Here is a 16292-nt window from a genome sequence, read left to right on the forward strand (position 1 = left end):
AAGGCAAGGGAAGTCGTATTTCATTCATGCTGTGACCAGGTGGGGAAAACTGCTGGACGGGAAGAACATGAAAGATGTGAAGTAGAAGTAATGAAAGATGTGTATATCAAGCATTCATCCAATTTAAGGCCCCATTTACACTGCTACGGATCATTTTTGATACGGATCAAGAGTGATACGGATAGGTCGTGTTTACACTGCACCGGATCACTTGTGCTACTGATAGCTTTTCCGTATACACCAGTACGGATTCGTGAGTGCACGCTGAAATTTTTATACAATGAAGTAAAGAGTAATATAATAATAATCAATTTTTTTCAGTAGGCGGGTAGCTATCTATGCAAAAATTATTTACAAGCTAATTCAGACCTACTTTACAAAAATTTAGAATAAAAAGCAATTAAAAATGAATAATTAATAATTACATATGTAAAACAATTAGTTAATTAGTGAAATAAATAAAATTGAGCTCTCTCAAAGTCTCAATGATATGTTGTGCTCTGATATGTCATACGCCTAAATTTTTCAAGCTCCAAATTTCATCTTGGCATGTGCTGTTGTGCTATGTGCTTCCCATTTTCCTTTTTTCCTAAATTACTTTTTTATTTACATCGACATAACCCTCTTCATGAAGCAGTCGATTAATCTTGTAGAATTAGAAGTAGAAGAACATATTCATTCCTCAACTAGCCGGGGTGAATTAAATATTAGCAAATAAGTATCACGATGAAAATGAATAACAACAAACACACAAATCAGTTATGGTATGGCTAATTCTTGCCCCCGGCATACGGGGTTTCATCAGAGCAAAATTCAATTGGGGCGAATTGTTATGCTTCAAGGTTGGACGACGGAACCTTTGAGAGAATAGAAGACAATAGAAATTACGGCTGTGTTTTAGTGGCCCAACCCAAATAAGGTGTGATTTACATTTGTTCTCGAGTTTGCATCACTTGAGTTTGCGAATTATTCCGGTAAAACATTGTGTTTTAACCGGAAATTATAACAGCGAACCACAAGGTTGTGGGTTTCTCCAGAAGGTAATGGCCTGCAGCAACTGTTGTTGGTTCGACCGCACGTCATTTTCAGCCGTTCTAGTAGCGGGTGCTGTTAGCGTAAAGGCTATCCGCTTCAGTGGGTAGACGGTAACACAATGTTGCAAGAACCTAGAGAAGTTAAACGAAAGTAACAAATATGGCGGATCAGATAGGGCTTGTGTTCATTATAATTGCAATCCTGAACATTCTAACTTGCATGAAGATCTATCGAAGCTTTGGGCTGGCTTCACCAAGGCAGTTACTAGCTTTCAATACGGCAGCTGTGGACGTTATCTTGACCATAAGAGATTTGCCAGCTTTTCTTGAGCTCTATAGGACGGGGAACTGGCGTATTGCTGATCGCATATGCGATGGATCAAATTTGAAAATTCACTTTTATATGATTATTATAAGTTTTACGGCGATCGTTCTCATGTTTGATGACCAAATTAAGATGGCGCAAGTACGAGACATTACCAGTGCAACTGTGGTCTTTGTTACTACTACACTGGCCCCTTTCACCCTTGTGCTTATTTGGAGCAAGTATGAGTTCTTACAAATCAGCCTCAACTGCAATGTGGAGACAATTTTTTCATTGCAAGAACCAACAGATATGGACAGATTTTGGTACAATTTTGCAGTCAAATGCGTTATTGCCTCCGGAACCCTGCTAACTCTCGCTGTATATAGATCAGAAAGCAGATTGAAAATTGAAAAGGGGGGCGATCAAGACAACATGAACGAAAAGGAGCGAAGCGTTGTAGTCAAAACAATGGTTTTCGGAACATTAATGACGGTTTTCTTCGTCTTTTGGATCATAAATATGTGCACAACATCGCATTATGATGATAAATCCCAGATCCTAAAACACATCTCAGCAGTAATGACAATGATGGTTAAGGCACTGATGCCATCTGCTTTCCTTATGATAGAAATGTTAGAACTTAAAAACAATCTTTGTAACCAGTGACACTGACATCGGAATATGAATTGTGTACTTTTCCTGCAGAGAACTCAAAGTACTCATACCGAAATGCAGTTTCGTAGCCCTCCAAAAAGCAGGTCATGACCTCCCCTACTTGAAAATGTTAGAAAATAAGAATGACTTGGGTAAAATTTCGCCACGCCCATCATCATTTGAACTGATGAGTCCCTTTTTCAATTGGGAATTTTAGGTGCGTAACTTCTATTACATTGCATTATTATAGACTAGAATTGATTTGTCTCAGAACTGTGACACTGTTTTGGTTTTTTTGGTAAATTTTATGGATAAATTTCTAACAATTAGCAAACAGAACGGTAGCAAGACATAAAAGGGGTACTGCTCTACTCAGTTTAAAAATAACGGTAGCTTAGTTTAATGGTTGGTGTGTGTCCCTAATTTTTTTAGTTTTGACTATCTAAAAATTCACTTACTACAGAGATAAACTAAACTTTTTCAGTGAAATAAATCACACGAGTTGTTATCTTTTTGGTCACCTGTCACATGAACAGTCTGCAATCAGAGGTGGCGCCAGAATTCTTCCGACAGAGGGGTTGGAGCTTCCGACAGGGGAGCTAAAATTACTAAAATAAGCAGTTTTCGTACGTTATTTTGTCAAATTTTCTCCGACAATAACCTAAAATTTCCCTCCGATGGGGGAGCTAGATGCTTTCGACGGAGGGGCTGTAGCCCCCCCTAGCCCTCCCCTGGTGCCACCACTGTCTGCAATGAAACTATTCAACGGCCATAGAGGTTGAAATAAAAAAAATCTAACTAAAATGAAACGTCTCTTCTAGAAATTTTACTTAATTTATCAATATATAAAATTACATCTCAATAACGCACGAATGCAAAATTTGATCTGCAAAGTATTCCTGAATAAAAAGGAACTTTGTGAAATAAATAAAGATCAACATCCACATCGAGGCAAAACAGTGTTATTGCATGTGATAATTATCAAAAATTCAAGAATGATGTAAAGCAAGTATAGAGATTTTACTAAATGGGATCTTACTTGCTAATTTAAGGCCAAAAATTGAACCAAGACCAAACAGCCCAACCTACAACGGACACTCAAAAAAGAGTGACTCGCAGCGTGAAGAGAATTTGAGTTCATTTTACGGACAATTTCGGTAAAATAAATATTATTTCATTGAATAGGACAGAAACAAACTGTAGCAAAAAGCCAGATGAGAAGAAAATACAAATAAGGTGTAACTTTCATAGAATAGCCATTTTAGATTATTTACACGCTAATATGAATGTTATGCCGAGTCATCATCCATGGACTCATCAGATTCTAGTTGTTCTTCAGCCAGGCTCTCATCGCTATGATCATCTTCATCATTATCCTGGTTTATCCCAGATACCTTGAAAATTTCTACAGTATCCTGCAAAAGAATGTAAAATATAAATTTAACAGGATTATATTCATTGGTGTAGTGCTATCAAAATAACAAGGGGGGCTCTTGCATAAAATGTTGCGAAAAACAATAGCAAAAGTAGAAAATTGTCAATTTTTGGTACTAACAAGGGGGTCCCCTAACACTTCACCCTTGACTATAATACACCAAAGAGTATCAGTCAGTCTCGAAAAATCAAGAATAGGGAACACGACAGTACAATAATTTATAAGGTATCGCTGGCTTGCAATCAGAGACGAGAATTATTTGCTGTGGCCAAGAATCCTGGCAGGCGCGCCATTTATGAGCCTCCACGGAAGATTCAGCAGGCGAAAAAGTGGTCAGATCGCGAAAATCACAAATTTACATCAAAAAGGGATATTTTCTACTACTAGTCAGTCTAAAATTAAAAAGCGCGGAATTTTCAAAACAAAACAAGCTGCTTTCTTCAGCGAATTTTTTCGTACATGTTTTATTTCAGAACATAAATTTCAGATAAAACAGATGACAAAAAATTTACCTAAATCTAAATCGTACTCAAACTCCTTTTTTTCAAAACACCATCGTTACATAAGCATGAGCCATGATGAGATTTTTTCACAAAATTGTTCTTACGCTGTTTTATATATCAGATCGCAAGATTGAAACGCTATTTTACACATCGGATTGCTTGAGGGGCAAAACACTCCATGAAAATCTCGAACACCTTTGGTGGCGAAACTTTTCTCATATCTGTGAATTCCCGGAAATCCTTACGTTTTCGTGGAAAACTTATTCGCTATTTGCAAGCTTGAAATGCACCATGGGTTTGCTACGAGCAGCATTATTAGTTTTAGCTGTTAATTTGGAACAAGTACACTTCGCCATTCTCTGTCAAAAGATATATCTAGACAGTTTTTTGTTTGGTCTCCAAAACCAATTCCAGGCTGTCCAAAAACAGTCCAAAAGCTTGTCTGTTAGTGACTTTCTAGTCAACGCTCACACTATCCTGTGCCCATTTTAAAACTTGCTTTTTGTTCATTGAGTCATATGATCAATTTTCTCGACTGGAACGAGTTAATAAGACAGTCAACGATTCAATCAATACAGTCCGATTCTCGCAGCGTATTTGCGTTTTCAATGAATTCAATAGACCGGCAGCTGGAATAAACAGCAAAATTGCAAAAAGGACACTCCTCTTCCAAAACCAAAAAGCCATTCTGAAAGGTCAGTTCCTTGGAATAAATCTGTCAAAAAAGGAAGCAAAAAATATCCAGGCTTCTGATTCCATACAGAAAAACTCACAATAGGCCACTTACCTCAAATTTGTCAAGAATATGTTGGCAAACATCTTGCAAATTTACCAGCCCTTTTCTGAAAATTTCTTTCGCATTAGCCCCTGTTTACAAAAGCAAGGGTCAATCAAAACTTAGACAGCTGAAATAAAAGCCCGAAAAGAGTGCTTTGGCTGTAAGATTTGAGAGTCATCCAAACAGATTCAAATGAACAATTACTGGCAATATAAAAAGCAATATTTATTGTGACACAGCCAACTATATACAATAACTAACAGTGTGTGGTCTGGTCATACCAAATTGAATAACTTGACAAAAACTCTTATGGATGATCAAAAGAAAGTCCATTTCAATAAGGTATAAAGTTGTTGATATACATTTAACATAGTTCAACAAGGCTTTAAGGGGATAATTTAGATCTTTTCTCCTTTACTAAAGGCAGTTGACAGATACTCAAGCCAGTTGCGTAAGAAAGGCAGCCAAGCCCTAAGAATTTTTCCAGTTTGAGACCCCAAGTTTAATTGGATTTCAAACTTGTGAACTTTATATTTTCGGAATTTTGGGATTTTAAAGGTAAAAATTCTAAACCTTATTAAAATTTACAGGGTAAAACGGACCTATCCAATAATCGTTTTCCATTGTAAAGCCCTGTATCGGCCTGTATCCATTTGATCTGAAATTGCAGCATTGCACCGTTTATTTTATTTTTGATGGGAGCTAAGTTGAATTGAATTCTTTTGAACAGGAAAGCTGAATTTCCGGGTAAGAAACTTGAAACTTTACAATAAGTATTGAGCTTACAGTTTTGATAAAACAATACCCTGTATTGATCAGAATATATTAATGTGGGAATTTTTTAAAAAACTATGAGTAGTTAGTTCAATAATATTAAGAATCTTTCAGTACTAGATACTCCCAACACTTCTTATAAAAACAAGTGTCTGCTAGGCTCCCCCTGTTGTTTGTAAACGTCCTTAGCTCCTTAACATAGTTTGCTATGATAAAGCTGCTGACAAGCCAGAAAACATTGCAGAAACTACAGCAGAAGTGCTGAATCAAAGAAGTGTTTCATCTTACGAATTGGGCATATGCATTTGCTTCTGGGAGAGGGGGTATTGTACCTTTACATGTTTGAAGGTACGGGATGTGCAATTATTTAAGAGTACTTTTTTCTGAAAAGTGCGGAATTATCGGTATCAGTTTTCGAAATGTGCAGAATCATGGGCAGCATATTTGGAAATATCGTAAAATTATTAGGATGGAGATCTAGCATTAACAAAATGAATGTCTGGGTAGAAATAAAAGTATGGGGTTAGAAATAAAAGAAATACAAGTATAAAATAGACCTAAAATTTCACTAAATTTCAACAAGGGGGGACTGAGCCCCTCATGACCCCTCCACAGCATATTTGGTTTGAAGCACATGGGAAAACATCAATCAGAAATATATGATTACTTAACTTGCTATTTCTATCAGTTTTTGAACAGCAACAATTCATATAGTTTTTTAAACAGTTCATTGAAAAAGTTAGAAAGGTTAAACAAAGTTTGTTATAATATTAACCCACAACCTGTCATGACTATTTCCCTTTAAAGCAAAAGGCTGCAACTGTTGAATGGTTTTTTAGAGTTGAGACTTCAATGCATTTCAAGCATTTTCTATGAACTTGCTGTGCAAATGTTCATGCTTATGACATTTACAACTCAAGGAAATGTACAGCCCAAACAAAAACAAGAACATGAGTTTCAAGTTTGAACATACCATTTGTTTGTATCCTGAAATTTATCTTATTTTCAGATGGATGAGGAATATTGTATCCACAGAATGCTGTATCAGGGCTAAAAAAATTAAGGAAATTGAATGCAATAAATTACTGTGGACAAAAAATTCTGATTAATCGAAAAGTCAGTCTCAACAAGCAGCAAGGAATTATATAATTAGAGGACTTATTATTTTCAAACATATTATTTTGGTTAAAAAACAATACTAGGTGTTAATGACAGAGATACAATGAATAAAATTATTATGAATTTTTACTACGTTTTCACTCAAAATGTATAACCTAAGTGACAAAAGTTTCTAACGTGCAGACAGGCATAAAGGAATGCATAAATGATGATTTTGATGTTTTATCCTTGAGAGCATCTATCAGGCAACATGCCTAAACTGGTCACTGCTACAAATAGCATCTGAAAAATGAGCTGACTTGGCTTTGGGGAAGGTCTCCAGGGGTTGATTGTGTTGCAAAAACTTTTTATCACATGACAGAAATATCTTATAAGTACCAATCTAGTTAAATATGTTGAAAATTGACTGAGGCCTAGCAACTCAATTCAATATTATAATAAAATATAGAGAAGCTTAGGACACTTAAAAAACTCAAACCAGACTGGAAACTTGGTTAATTGCCCACGCACATAAATTTTCCATCTGGGTACTTTTGGATATTGGCTGGGTCCCTAGTTAATAAAACTTTTAAAAAACACACATTTCATTACAATAACACTACACATTTCTAATTGTGTGTGATTTGTTGTGTGCAGTTGAAAATTTTCAAAATGAACTTATCCGCACAAGAAGAAGAGTTTCCATCAAGACATTTATTGAGCCAAGTGCCTTTTTCTAAATCCTTCTCATTAAAACAATGATTTTGTGGGGAAAATCTGTGCTCCTGTGACCACATTTCAGCTAACTTTTAAGCATGTTTAACTGCTTTCACGCATTTGGGGGTGTGCAGACATAGTCCAATTTCAAAACTTCTGAAAAAAGATTTTTGGTCTTTGGTCTTCAGTCTATAGACCAATTAATGTTGTCATTATACTATAATTATATCTATGAACAACTAATGAATTCCTGGCTAATTCTTTTTAATCCAGGTAAATTTGTAGTTCACAACCCATCCCCCAAACCCCCTAACAAGGCCAGCCTCTTGACAGCCCAGATTCCCTTATTGGAAAAAAACTTAAGTGTTAAAGGTTGTCAATGGAGAAATATCAATCAGGGAAATGAGAGTATGGAAACAATTCTAAATGTTTCTCAATAGAGAGGAAATTGAGTCTCTCAGCAAGAAGTATGCGAGACAATAGAAGGCCACACCCAAAAGACACGCCCGCCAGTTGGCAAATTTAGAGCCTGCACCCCCTAGCTTCACATCTCTAGTGATGACCCTGTTATTATCTGCTGTTAATGCAAGTATGGTAACCTACTTTTTCATGACCATGTATCTCAGTGAATTTCCCAAAGTGTGATCTTCACCATTCAAAACAAAAGTCATACAGCATTCATCTTCACCAACACCATCTGGATGGATCTGAAAAAAAACGTCAAGGTGCTAAGCTATAATTTACCTTGGAAACATTCGTTTAATCCTATTCCATCCTAATTCCCTCAGTGTTTTTTCAAGAAATTTGAAGATGAGAGCACTTTCAAAGGGAATTTAGCAGTAGAGGGCAATCCTTTTTCAAATAAAGAGGAAGACTTTAGCCTACCGTTTAAACAATTGAGAGTCACTGGGCCTGGAGGTGCCATTGCCTAGCCCCCCAAACTATTTTAAAACGGACGGTCGGTCTGCAATTCATCGTCACTCCAAACAAAAGTTGATTTGAAAAATTGCCTTACCACTTCCAAAGGTCTTAATTGATCCATGGTAATAGAAAATATACTACTTAGATTCTCTTAGAGGCAAGCATTGCTACGGTGGTTAGACAAACTGAAAACGTGGGAAGAAGTTAGGATCTGTCGACCACCATGACAAAATTCTACCTGTCTCGTTTTGAAAAGGGGGCCATCTAAAAAAGACAGCCTCAAAAAGAAACAAATCGGGAACGAACCAGAAGTGGGAGGTATTCAATAAATATATTCTAAACTTTATTACATTACGAAGAGTTGTTTAAAAAAGTAAAAATCCTTTAAAAATTGAAAATAATCTACTTAAATTTTGCTAATCCACTTATTTACTGTTCATCCAGTCCAGTAACGGTAAGGAATTGAAGGATTTTGCAAAGTTCCCGTGAAGAAAATTAAATCGTATAAAAATGGACTCTAATTGATTGATAGGATTCGAATTATGATGAAAACTGTTTTCCGTTTGCGATATCTTTAATTTAATTTCTACAGATATCAGTAAACTAACTTCTATTGGCAACTACCTTGCCTCACACCACTAGACAAGCTAAGCTGTTTTGGAATTGATGTAGTAGGCCTACAATATTTATATCATTTTAAAATATTCAATAGGCCATATAATTTGAGTGTAATCTTGTGAATATATATTCATACAGCAAGCTTCTTCAAAAGTGTAGATCTTTAGTAGAATAGCAACAGAAACCTAAAAGGATCAGGTATATTGTTGAAACTGTAAGACTGTCAAGTTTGCAAAATATATTGATCTCAAAGACTCTCAAGTACACTCAAATATAATTAATGATGAGTATATGTATGTAGATCTTATATGGCCTAGATCACACATGAGAACAGGAGAATGGTCTGGGGTCAAGCCTCTGTGTTGATTGGCAAGCTCTCTGCAATTTCATGCATAAGAATCACATGATGCCGTCGCATCAAGAGGGAGGACCAAGACACTGCTTAATAAGCATGGGCTCTAAGTGTCCTAAAAACTACTTTGGAGGCTAGGTAACACAAACAAATACCTAAGCTATTTAAGAACATACAGGGAAGCAAGGCTAGCTTGAATGATCGTTTAGATGAGTTCAAAATGCTGGTTAAGCTTGGTATAAATGAGAAATCTAAATGTGTCTGTTCTAAAGTATGGTTTGAAAAATACCATGTTGCTTCATGGTCCATTAGGTTAACTGGCTATAAAATGTTGGACACCACTCAGTGTTCAATGATTTGAATTGAATCAAAGAATTTTCTGGTGTCTTGAGCTTGAAGCTTATTTTTTGTATACAAATGAAAATGACTATAGCATGCAACATTTCCAAGAATTTCATTTGATTGTAATAAACTCGTTTGTTTTAGAAAGAAAGAAAATAATTTCATCATCATGTCACTGTTATATTCGGTTATCGCAAGAGGGACCACTGTTCTTGCCAAATATGCAGCCTGCTCAGGAAATTTTCAAGAAATCACTGAACACATATTATCTAAAATTGGAACAGAAGACTCAAAAATGACATATACCCATGCAAAGTTTGTATTTTTATTTAATTGGCATCATTTCAATATAAGCATGTCTCCTTTATGATTTTATTAATATCAGAAGTAGCCAAATTTTCTTCTAATTGCATTTGGCTAGCGGAAAGGAAGGAGTGTTATTAACTGATGACAAGGAAAAAGCAGAGAGCCTTAATCAATAGCCACTAACATCCAACCAGATGCTCCTTTTGAAGAAAACCGGCGGGCCCGACAATGTATTATCAAAAGATTTCAAGATAGTAGGCACAGAAGCTACAGAGGGACTAGCTAATCTAATGACTAAAATTACAGACAAGTCAGAATCTCCATTCAGTACACTGTTATAAAGGAATATAATCCAGTTTGACAATTATTGGGGGTCCAGCCCCCCCAGACCCTGTTTCTGAAGCCCTGGTATAGGAACATCAAGTGGGGACTTTATTTAGACAGCCAGTTTAACAAATCTTTTCCTGGATATTCAACACTTGTAATAAATTCAATATTCAACTTATCATGGGTGCATCATCATGATAATCTGTTTTTGAGTTTTATGAGCTATCACACAGAGAAGGGTTGTAAATACAGCATTAATCAGATATCTGTTGTCAAATTTTTAGTTGGGTGCTATTTGATCAAGTAAACAGAAAAGTGAAATGGCAAAGCCACATAAAAGAAAATTCTGTAGCAAGCTATGTAACAATATTACAGTTAGTCAGCTGATAAGAGAAGTCAATTTCTCATAATTTGCCACCCTGTGTTTTCACCAAATAAATAAATAAAAGTGACATTCCATGGCCTAGCAAGCCAGTGAAAAGGAAAGTGCTCTGCCAAGAAAAGACACTTGGTGGTAACTATGTTGTAAAGATAAGAAATTTACAGCAGGAAAGCAGGAAACTGAAACATAGTAAAAAGCTTCCTTTTTTGGTTGTGAACTTTTCTAATTTTTGGCTTTTCTTTAATTGAACCTTAATTTTATAGAGTTCAAATTAAAAGTTTTCTTAATATATCTGCCATTTTTGTTTCAGTTACTTATTTCATTATATCATTGAGAAGCAAATCACCTATCTGTGTATCACTGATGATGTAAGTACGCTGGTTCTATGTGCAGCTAATACTTCCCAATTCTATTAACTGTTAAAGAAATGTAAGTTGCGATTTCTGCACCATTTAGAAAAGGTGCCTCTTCAATAGAAATAGAAGCTTTAGTGTAAGATTTTAAACTAGTATTGGCAGATAAAGTATTGACACTGACAGACAAAGAATCTCAAGATGTGGCTGTTCTTGATAATGCTAGATTGAGTAAATGAAACTGTAATTCTGAATGCCCTTCTAAAATTTTAGCTTTCAATAAATAGATGTTCAATCTGACATCAGATTTGTTACATTGAAAAAATAAGATTTTTTTAAACTGTGGTGTTGTTCATGTTCTACTAAAAGTGAGACATTCAACTCTAGTAGCACTTTTTAATTTCCCATTTCTTGAAGTTTATACTCAAAGTCTTCAATTCTTTAACAGGACTTTGAAAGATCAAAGGCTTTTTCTTTCTTGTCTGAGGTCAAAAAGAGGTAGGTGCAATGCTTTGATGTTCAATAATTTTTATTAAGCTGTATGTCTTGCCTTGTCGATTATTGACCCTTCAGTAGGATTTTGTTAGACACAAATAGTTAAAAATATATAAATTTAAAAATTTACTGAACATAACAAGCATATGTGATCACTTTTTATCGCATTTGGTGGGAATATGCCTATTTCTGACTGGGGTAATTCTATTAGGAGCTTATGATGTCTCTCTGGCTGAAGTACAGGGGTTTCGTTCCATCATTTAATTTATTTTCAAAGTACTGCATGGTCTCAACTCCGAGTGACATGACTGTAACTTTTGGGAACTTGGCATTGTTGTCATGCCTCAGATTGTAGCTAACATTCCGTATCTTTGAAAAGATCCTTGCCCCACCGAATTACCATGTTAGTTTGCCATTCGTAGCATTGCGCAATTTTTGTTCTTTGTAAATTCTATCTCACTAAAAACGAGGTTACTATTTCAAATTAGCACCTAACTCAGGCGTAAATTCTACTCTCAAAGCTCTAACTCCTGACCTGATGATTTCTGTCGAATTTATCGTAGGTTTCTGAGGACTTATCAAGCCAGAGCGCAAACCGCCCTTCCCTATGCAATGCAGAGTGAATTTTCACGTGTGTTGGCATCTCAAATGGTATGTTTATTATAAAGTGAAAAATTATCGAGTCCTTCCAATTCTTCTTCTTTGAGTGATCTTTCTGGTGGCTGGTTTCGTCTCAATTAAACTTTACGTTTCATTGCTTTTTCTTTAAAATGACTACAAGGGCCTCCATTACTGACCCCAACATTCCGTTCTAGGCCTTCCCCTTGGTCTTTTTCCTTTTATTCTTCCTTCTGTGGCAACTTTTAGCAAGTTCTAATGTCTGATCGTGTGTGCGAGCCATTTTTGCTTCCGGATATTTCTCCTATTCTTTCCAAGATATAATCGTTTCGAATTTTATCTCTCCAACTAATATTAGATGTTCTACGCCAAAACCAGATTTCACAAGCTTCTAGTTTTTTCTTTTTAGCTGTTTTCAACGTCCGTGCCACTGTTCCGTAGAGGAGGACACTAAATAGGGGTTTTAATCATTATTTTCTTTAAATCTAAGCCAAGGCGCTCTCAGGTTATGGGCTGAAAGATTGAAATTTATTCGTATGCTTGTCGGCAAAGTCAGGCCACCCCGAAAAGATTAGCTGAACAAATTCACCTCATCCATTTCGTGTATGATTTCTAAGAGTTGTGTATTATTTCTAGAAATGTTTATTCTCGATCAAAAATCGCTTCGAAGCAATACTTTTTTCTTACTATACGTGTTTTTTGTGACATGGCATTAGGGCATGGCGCTAAACGACTGTTTATTGTAGTAATTCCGGATGGCTCTATCATGGCACAAAAGCAGTGATTGAGCATTCGAGAGAGATACGATTAAAGACCATTTGAGAGAGATGGTCTTTAATTGACATGTAATGGACATGACATGGTCCATAACTGCCACTCCTTAACACAATTAAAGACAACAAAACAGCAAAGAATTAGTTATTTTCAAGCCTCAATCATTACACACACAATATCAACGTGGTTCGAAAGTAATACATCTTTGGAATGGATGGTCCAGGCATTCCAGTTTTCTGGGTCTTTTTCCCGTGATGGGGTGGCGTGAAGGGGTGAAGTTTATAGACCATGTCCTGTCAGTCGAATAATCTTCAAATGGCATTTTCGCATTTCTCGTAGAGGCATTATTCCGACCCGATGACAAGCCGAGAGACTTCAAGCATGACCCGTGTGGAAGAGGAGCTTGATGAGCTAAAGGGAATCATGGTAAAAAATATAGGTATGCCCCTATGTAGGGAGTGGAAGACAAATACAAAAGTTGTGTTTAATGATTTAGATAATTTCAATGTGCTCGCTCTCGAAGTTTCAAATCGCTCGGAGTTATATGCAGGGGAGTACCGGAGGGGGGATTGTTGGGATGTATCGACTTAGGCAATTGTTTTGTTTGTCGTTAAAAGTTAGAATATTACGGTCTTGGCCTGCCCGTAGTTCTGAAATGATTATTTTTTATACAGTTTAATGAGAAAGGCACTGTACAATGTACCATGGCATGCAGGCAGGTTTCGCTAAAGCAATTCCTACACTATGATGAAGTATTTCTTATCAAAACCTGTCGGTAAATTTCCTATTCTAAATCCACGCCTGCACCCGCAAAGGCCTTCGTTAGGCCACTGACTACTTGTGAGATGAAATTCAAGTTAAGCAACCCTAGTAGCAAAAGTTGATTTTGTTTCCTGGCTGTTTAGCTAGTTATTAAAATGTCATAAAAGGAAGCTTAATAATGCAAAGCGGCTTAAGATTGACACTTAAATTTATAGGAGAAGTTGGAGAATTATTTAGAGGTCTTTTAATCCAGAATTTAAATCTAGATTTGGTCACCTCAGGCACACTGCTATGCATTGCCCGTCATGAAATGCACGATACGCTAGCCAATGTTAAAAAAAACAAGCATTGTGCTTTTTAAATTTTCTCTTCTTTTTAAAAGTACTTAGGTATTGCACAATATTCTTCTTAGCCATTATCATATGTTTGATTTCTAGACAGCATCGTTCAAAGGGGTGAAAGACTTGAGCTTCTGGTGGAGAAAACAGAAGATCTCAATGCTACGGTAAGTGATATTTTTCACCTGTTTTCGAAGTCATGTGAAAGTTCTTCATAGACTACGCGTCTAGTATGTCTGCGTTTGCTCGAAAGGGTTTAGTTTTATCAGACAGTGCCTATAGTTAGATTATAGCATATTTTGTTCCTGAATACCTTATATACCGTATATATGATTGATCCAATAACAATAGGTCATCTGTTGTAGGAAATTGTGTGAAAGAAATACATTTGGATTAATGCATGATTAAACCATTTGCTTTTCTGATATTGATGTGAGCTTTCTGTAGCAGAAGGCCTGTTGGCTAATTTTAAGAGATTTCTTTTAGCATATGATCAACTTTCTTGATTTGCCGTCTATTGCTGCAAAATATCTCTTGAATGCATTTCTTGTCACTCAAAGGAAAAATGATTTTTATAATTGTCTTACTTACTAATTTACTATTGTATTTTGTTCTGCTTCTCTAACCTGAATTTTTATTAAAGAGTTTAACGTTCAAGAAGTCAAGCCGTGGATTAGCAAGAGCTATGTGTATAAAAAACATCAAACTGATAATTCTTATCTCTATAATTGGAATCGTAAGTGCGAATTTTTTTTTATTTTCCATTTATTCATAACTATTTCCGACACCGAAGTTATTATAAGATTTTGATTCGGTATGCTCTGGGAATTATCACAATTTTATAAACCTATCTATGTAAATTTTTGTAGAAACAGATTGTTGTCGTCATAACTAGGTTCCAGGCTGACTCAAATAGCTTGTAAATGTTAAAAACGTTTTCCAAATTCAAGTGGGAACAATGCTGCTCTATACCGTGCTGATGACGTATTCAAGATGATTTCTTGTACGTGTCGTCAAATTTTTCTTTTAATTTTCTAGCAATTCGCCAGCCATCGATTTTGTAAAAATATTTTGTTACCCTGAATTGACGATATTTAGGTTTATTGAAAAAAGATTAATCTTCTTTTCACTGAACATGTTGCCTTATTTTCAGGTCGTTGTTTACTTCATCGTGTCTTTCGCGTGCGGTTTTGATTGGAAATGCGGTAAATAGCTCATGGAAAAATGCTGGAAATCCACAGTTGACAATTGATTTGCAAAGACGTCTTAGTGTAGAATTCCCCACTTTTCTATAAATTAATTGTATTTTCGTAGTTGTAATTACGTAATTGTGAGCGATTGTATTTTTCCTGCACCTAGGAAAGAATGACCAAGATGCTTTACAGAGCTCACAATATATATTTCTTAAGGAATAAAATGGGCACCATTCACCGTTTCCAAATAGCCTATAAGTTTCTAATGTTCGCAGTTAGCCATCGTTCCCTCCAGTCTATGTTTTACTTCACATAACATGCCTTCTGTTTTATGTTCTTTGGTGTTACAGCTTATGGCCTTTAATTGTCATAGTCTATGCTTAACTGCTTTACAGCTCTGTATCAATTGTCATGAGCTTCAAAAGTACCACTTAGGCCCCATTTAGTACGATAATTGTTTTCTCTTGGGCTTTAGCTGTGGCTGTATGGCTATTGAATATTTAAACAAATTTTTCTTTTTTAATTAAATAATCAAGTTTTTTTATTGGATAAATTAAAATACTCAATGTCTGAAGTGATGTGGACTTTCTTTTGTATTGAAATACGTTTAAAGGAGAAATAAACTAAATAATGTCAAACATGTTCGTCTTAGTCTACGACACTATTTGTATCACTACACACTTATAACTGCACACTTCAGGAGTTCATATGATTGGTTGTTCATAAATAAAATTATTCTTCCGTTGTAATATTTTGATATTTCATCGCGAAAAGTAACAATTGTTGATTCATTTGTACGATAAATTTGAATTTTCATGATTGCAAAGCACTTTCTGTTATAAATGACACCTAAGTTGAATTTTCAAATCATCGTGAAGAGATGTAATTCTTTTATGGAAACATTGATTGACTTCGATTTAACATTGATTTTTTGTCCAAGTACCTGTTTCACTGTTCGTGGACGCGTTCTGTCACAAAATTTGTGACAAAGAGGAGTTTATGTGAACTAAAACAATGCTAGCAATATGACTAGAACTTTGCCATAACTCAACTGTAGCCATTCTATTATGGGGAATTTATTTTATCGAATTTCACCAAAGCAACGAAAGTGTCTATAACAAATTGCTTTTTCACTGTAAAGCTTCCTGTGGTCTGCCTGTGGTCATGTGTGCTGCCAAAAGTTCTGTTTGCTTTTCAAAAAAACCCACACG

The 16292-nt window shown here is 35.7% G+C and overlaps 2 protein-coding genes across 2 annotated transcripts; one reads left to right on the forward strand and one right to left on the reverse strand.

The window, feature by feature from the left end:
• Nucleotides 1–3210: 3210 nt before the first annotated feature.
• On the reverse strand, nucleotides 3211–8458 carry LOC135686120 (DNA-directed RNA polymerases I and III subunit RPAC2). Its single transcript, XM_065202290.2, has 5 exons — nucleotides 8316–8458; nucleotides 7904–8007; nucleotides 6459–6535; nucleotides 4721–4800; nucleotides 3211–3410 (listed from the first exon to the last, which is right to left on the reverse strand). Exons 1-5 carry the CDS (start codon nucleotides 8340–8342, stop codon nucleotides 3285–3287), a joined length of 414 nt encoding a protein of 137 aa, XP_065058362.2. The 5' UTR covers nucleotides 8343–8458; the 3' UTR covers nucleotides 3211–3284.
• On the forward strand, nucleotides 8406–16000 carry LOC135686119 (vesicle-associated membrane protein 7). Its single transcript, XM_065202288.2, has 9 exons — nucleotides 8406–8539; nucleotides 9678–9848; nucleotides 10859–10916; nucleotides 11350–11399; nucleotides 11960–12047; nucleotides 13128–13227; nucleotides 13988–14055; nucleotides 14532–14624; nucleotides 15042–16000. The coding sequence occupies exons 2-9, from the start codon at nucleotides 9703–9705 to the stop codon at nucleotides 15099–15101; spliced, it is 663 nt and encodes a 220-aa protein (XP_065058360.2). The 5' UTR covers nucleotides 8406–8539; nucleotides 9678–9702; the 3' UTR covers nucleotides 15102–16000.
• Nucleotides 16001–16292: the final 292 nt, after the last annotated feature.

This window comes from Rhopilema esculentum, chromosome 6, assembly GCF_057945365.1.
Source record: "Rhopilema esculentum isolate cy_ngs chromosome 6, ASM5794536v1, whole genome shotgun sequence".
NCBI classification, from domain to species: Eukaryota; Metazoa; Cnidaria; class Scyphozoa; order Rhizostomeae; family Rhizostomatidae; genus Rhopilema; species Rhopilema esculentum.

What these genes read in the sequence shown, in the direction of transcription:
- LOC135686120 (XM_065202290.2), bottom strand. Translation starts at nt 8,342, where the DNA reads ATGGATCAATTAAGACCTTTGGAAGTG. An exon ending in AATTAAGACCTTTGGAAGTG is followed by an intron (nt 8,008 to 8,315) that starts GTAAGGCAATTT and finishes GTTTTTTTTCAG; the next exon opens with ATCCATCCAGATGGTGTTGG. An exon ending in ATATTCTTGACAAATTTGAG is followed by an intron (nt 3,411 to 4,720) that starts GTAAGTGGCCTA and finishes ATTCTTTTGCAG; the next exon opens with GATACTGTAGAAATTTTCAA.
- LOC135686119 (XM_065202288.2), top strand. Translation starts at nt 9,703, where the DNA reads ATGTCACTGTTATATTCGGTTATCGCAAGAGGGACCACTGTTCTTGCC. An exon ending in ATCTGTGTATCACTGATGAT is followed by an intron (nt 10,917 to 11,349) that starts GTAAGTACGCTG and finishes ATTCTTTAACAG; the next exon opens with GACTTTGAAAGATCAAAGGC. An exon ending in GTGTGTTGGCATCTCAAATG is followed by an intron (nt 12,048 to 13,127) that starts GTATGTTTATTA and finishes CATTTCTCGTAG; the next exon opens with AGGCATTATTCCGACCCGAT.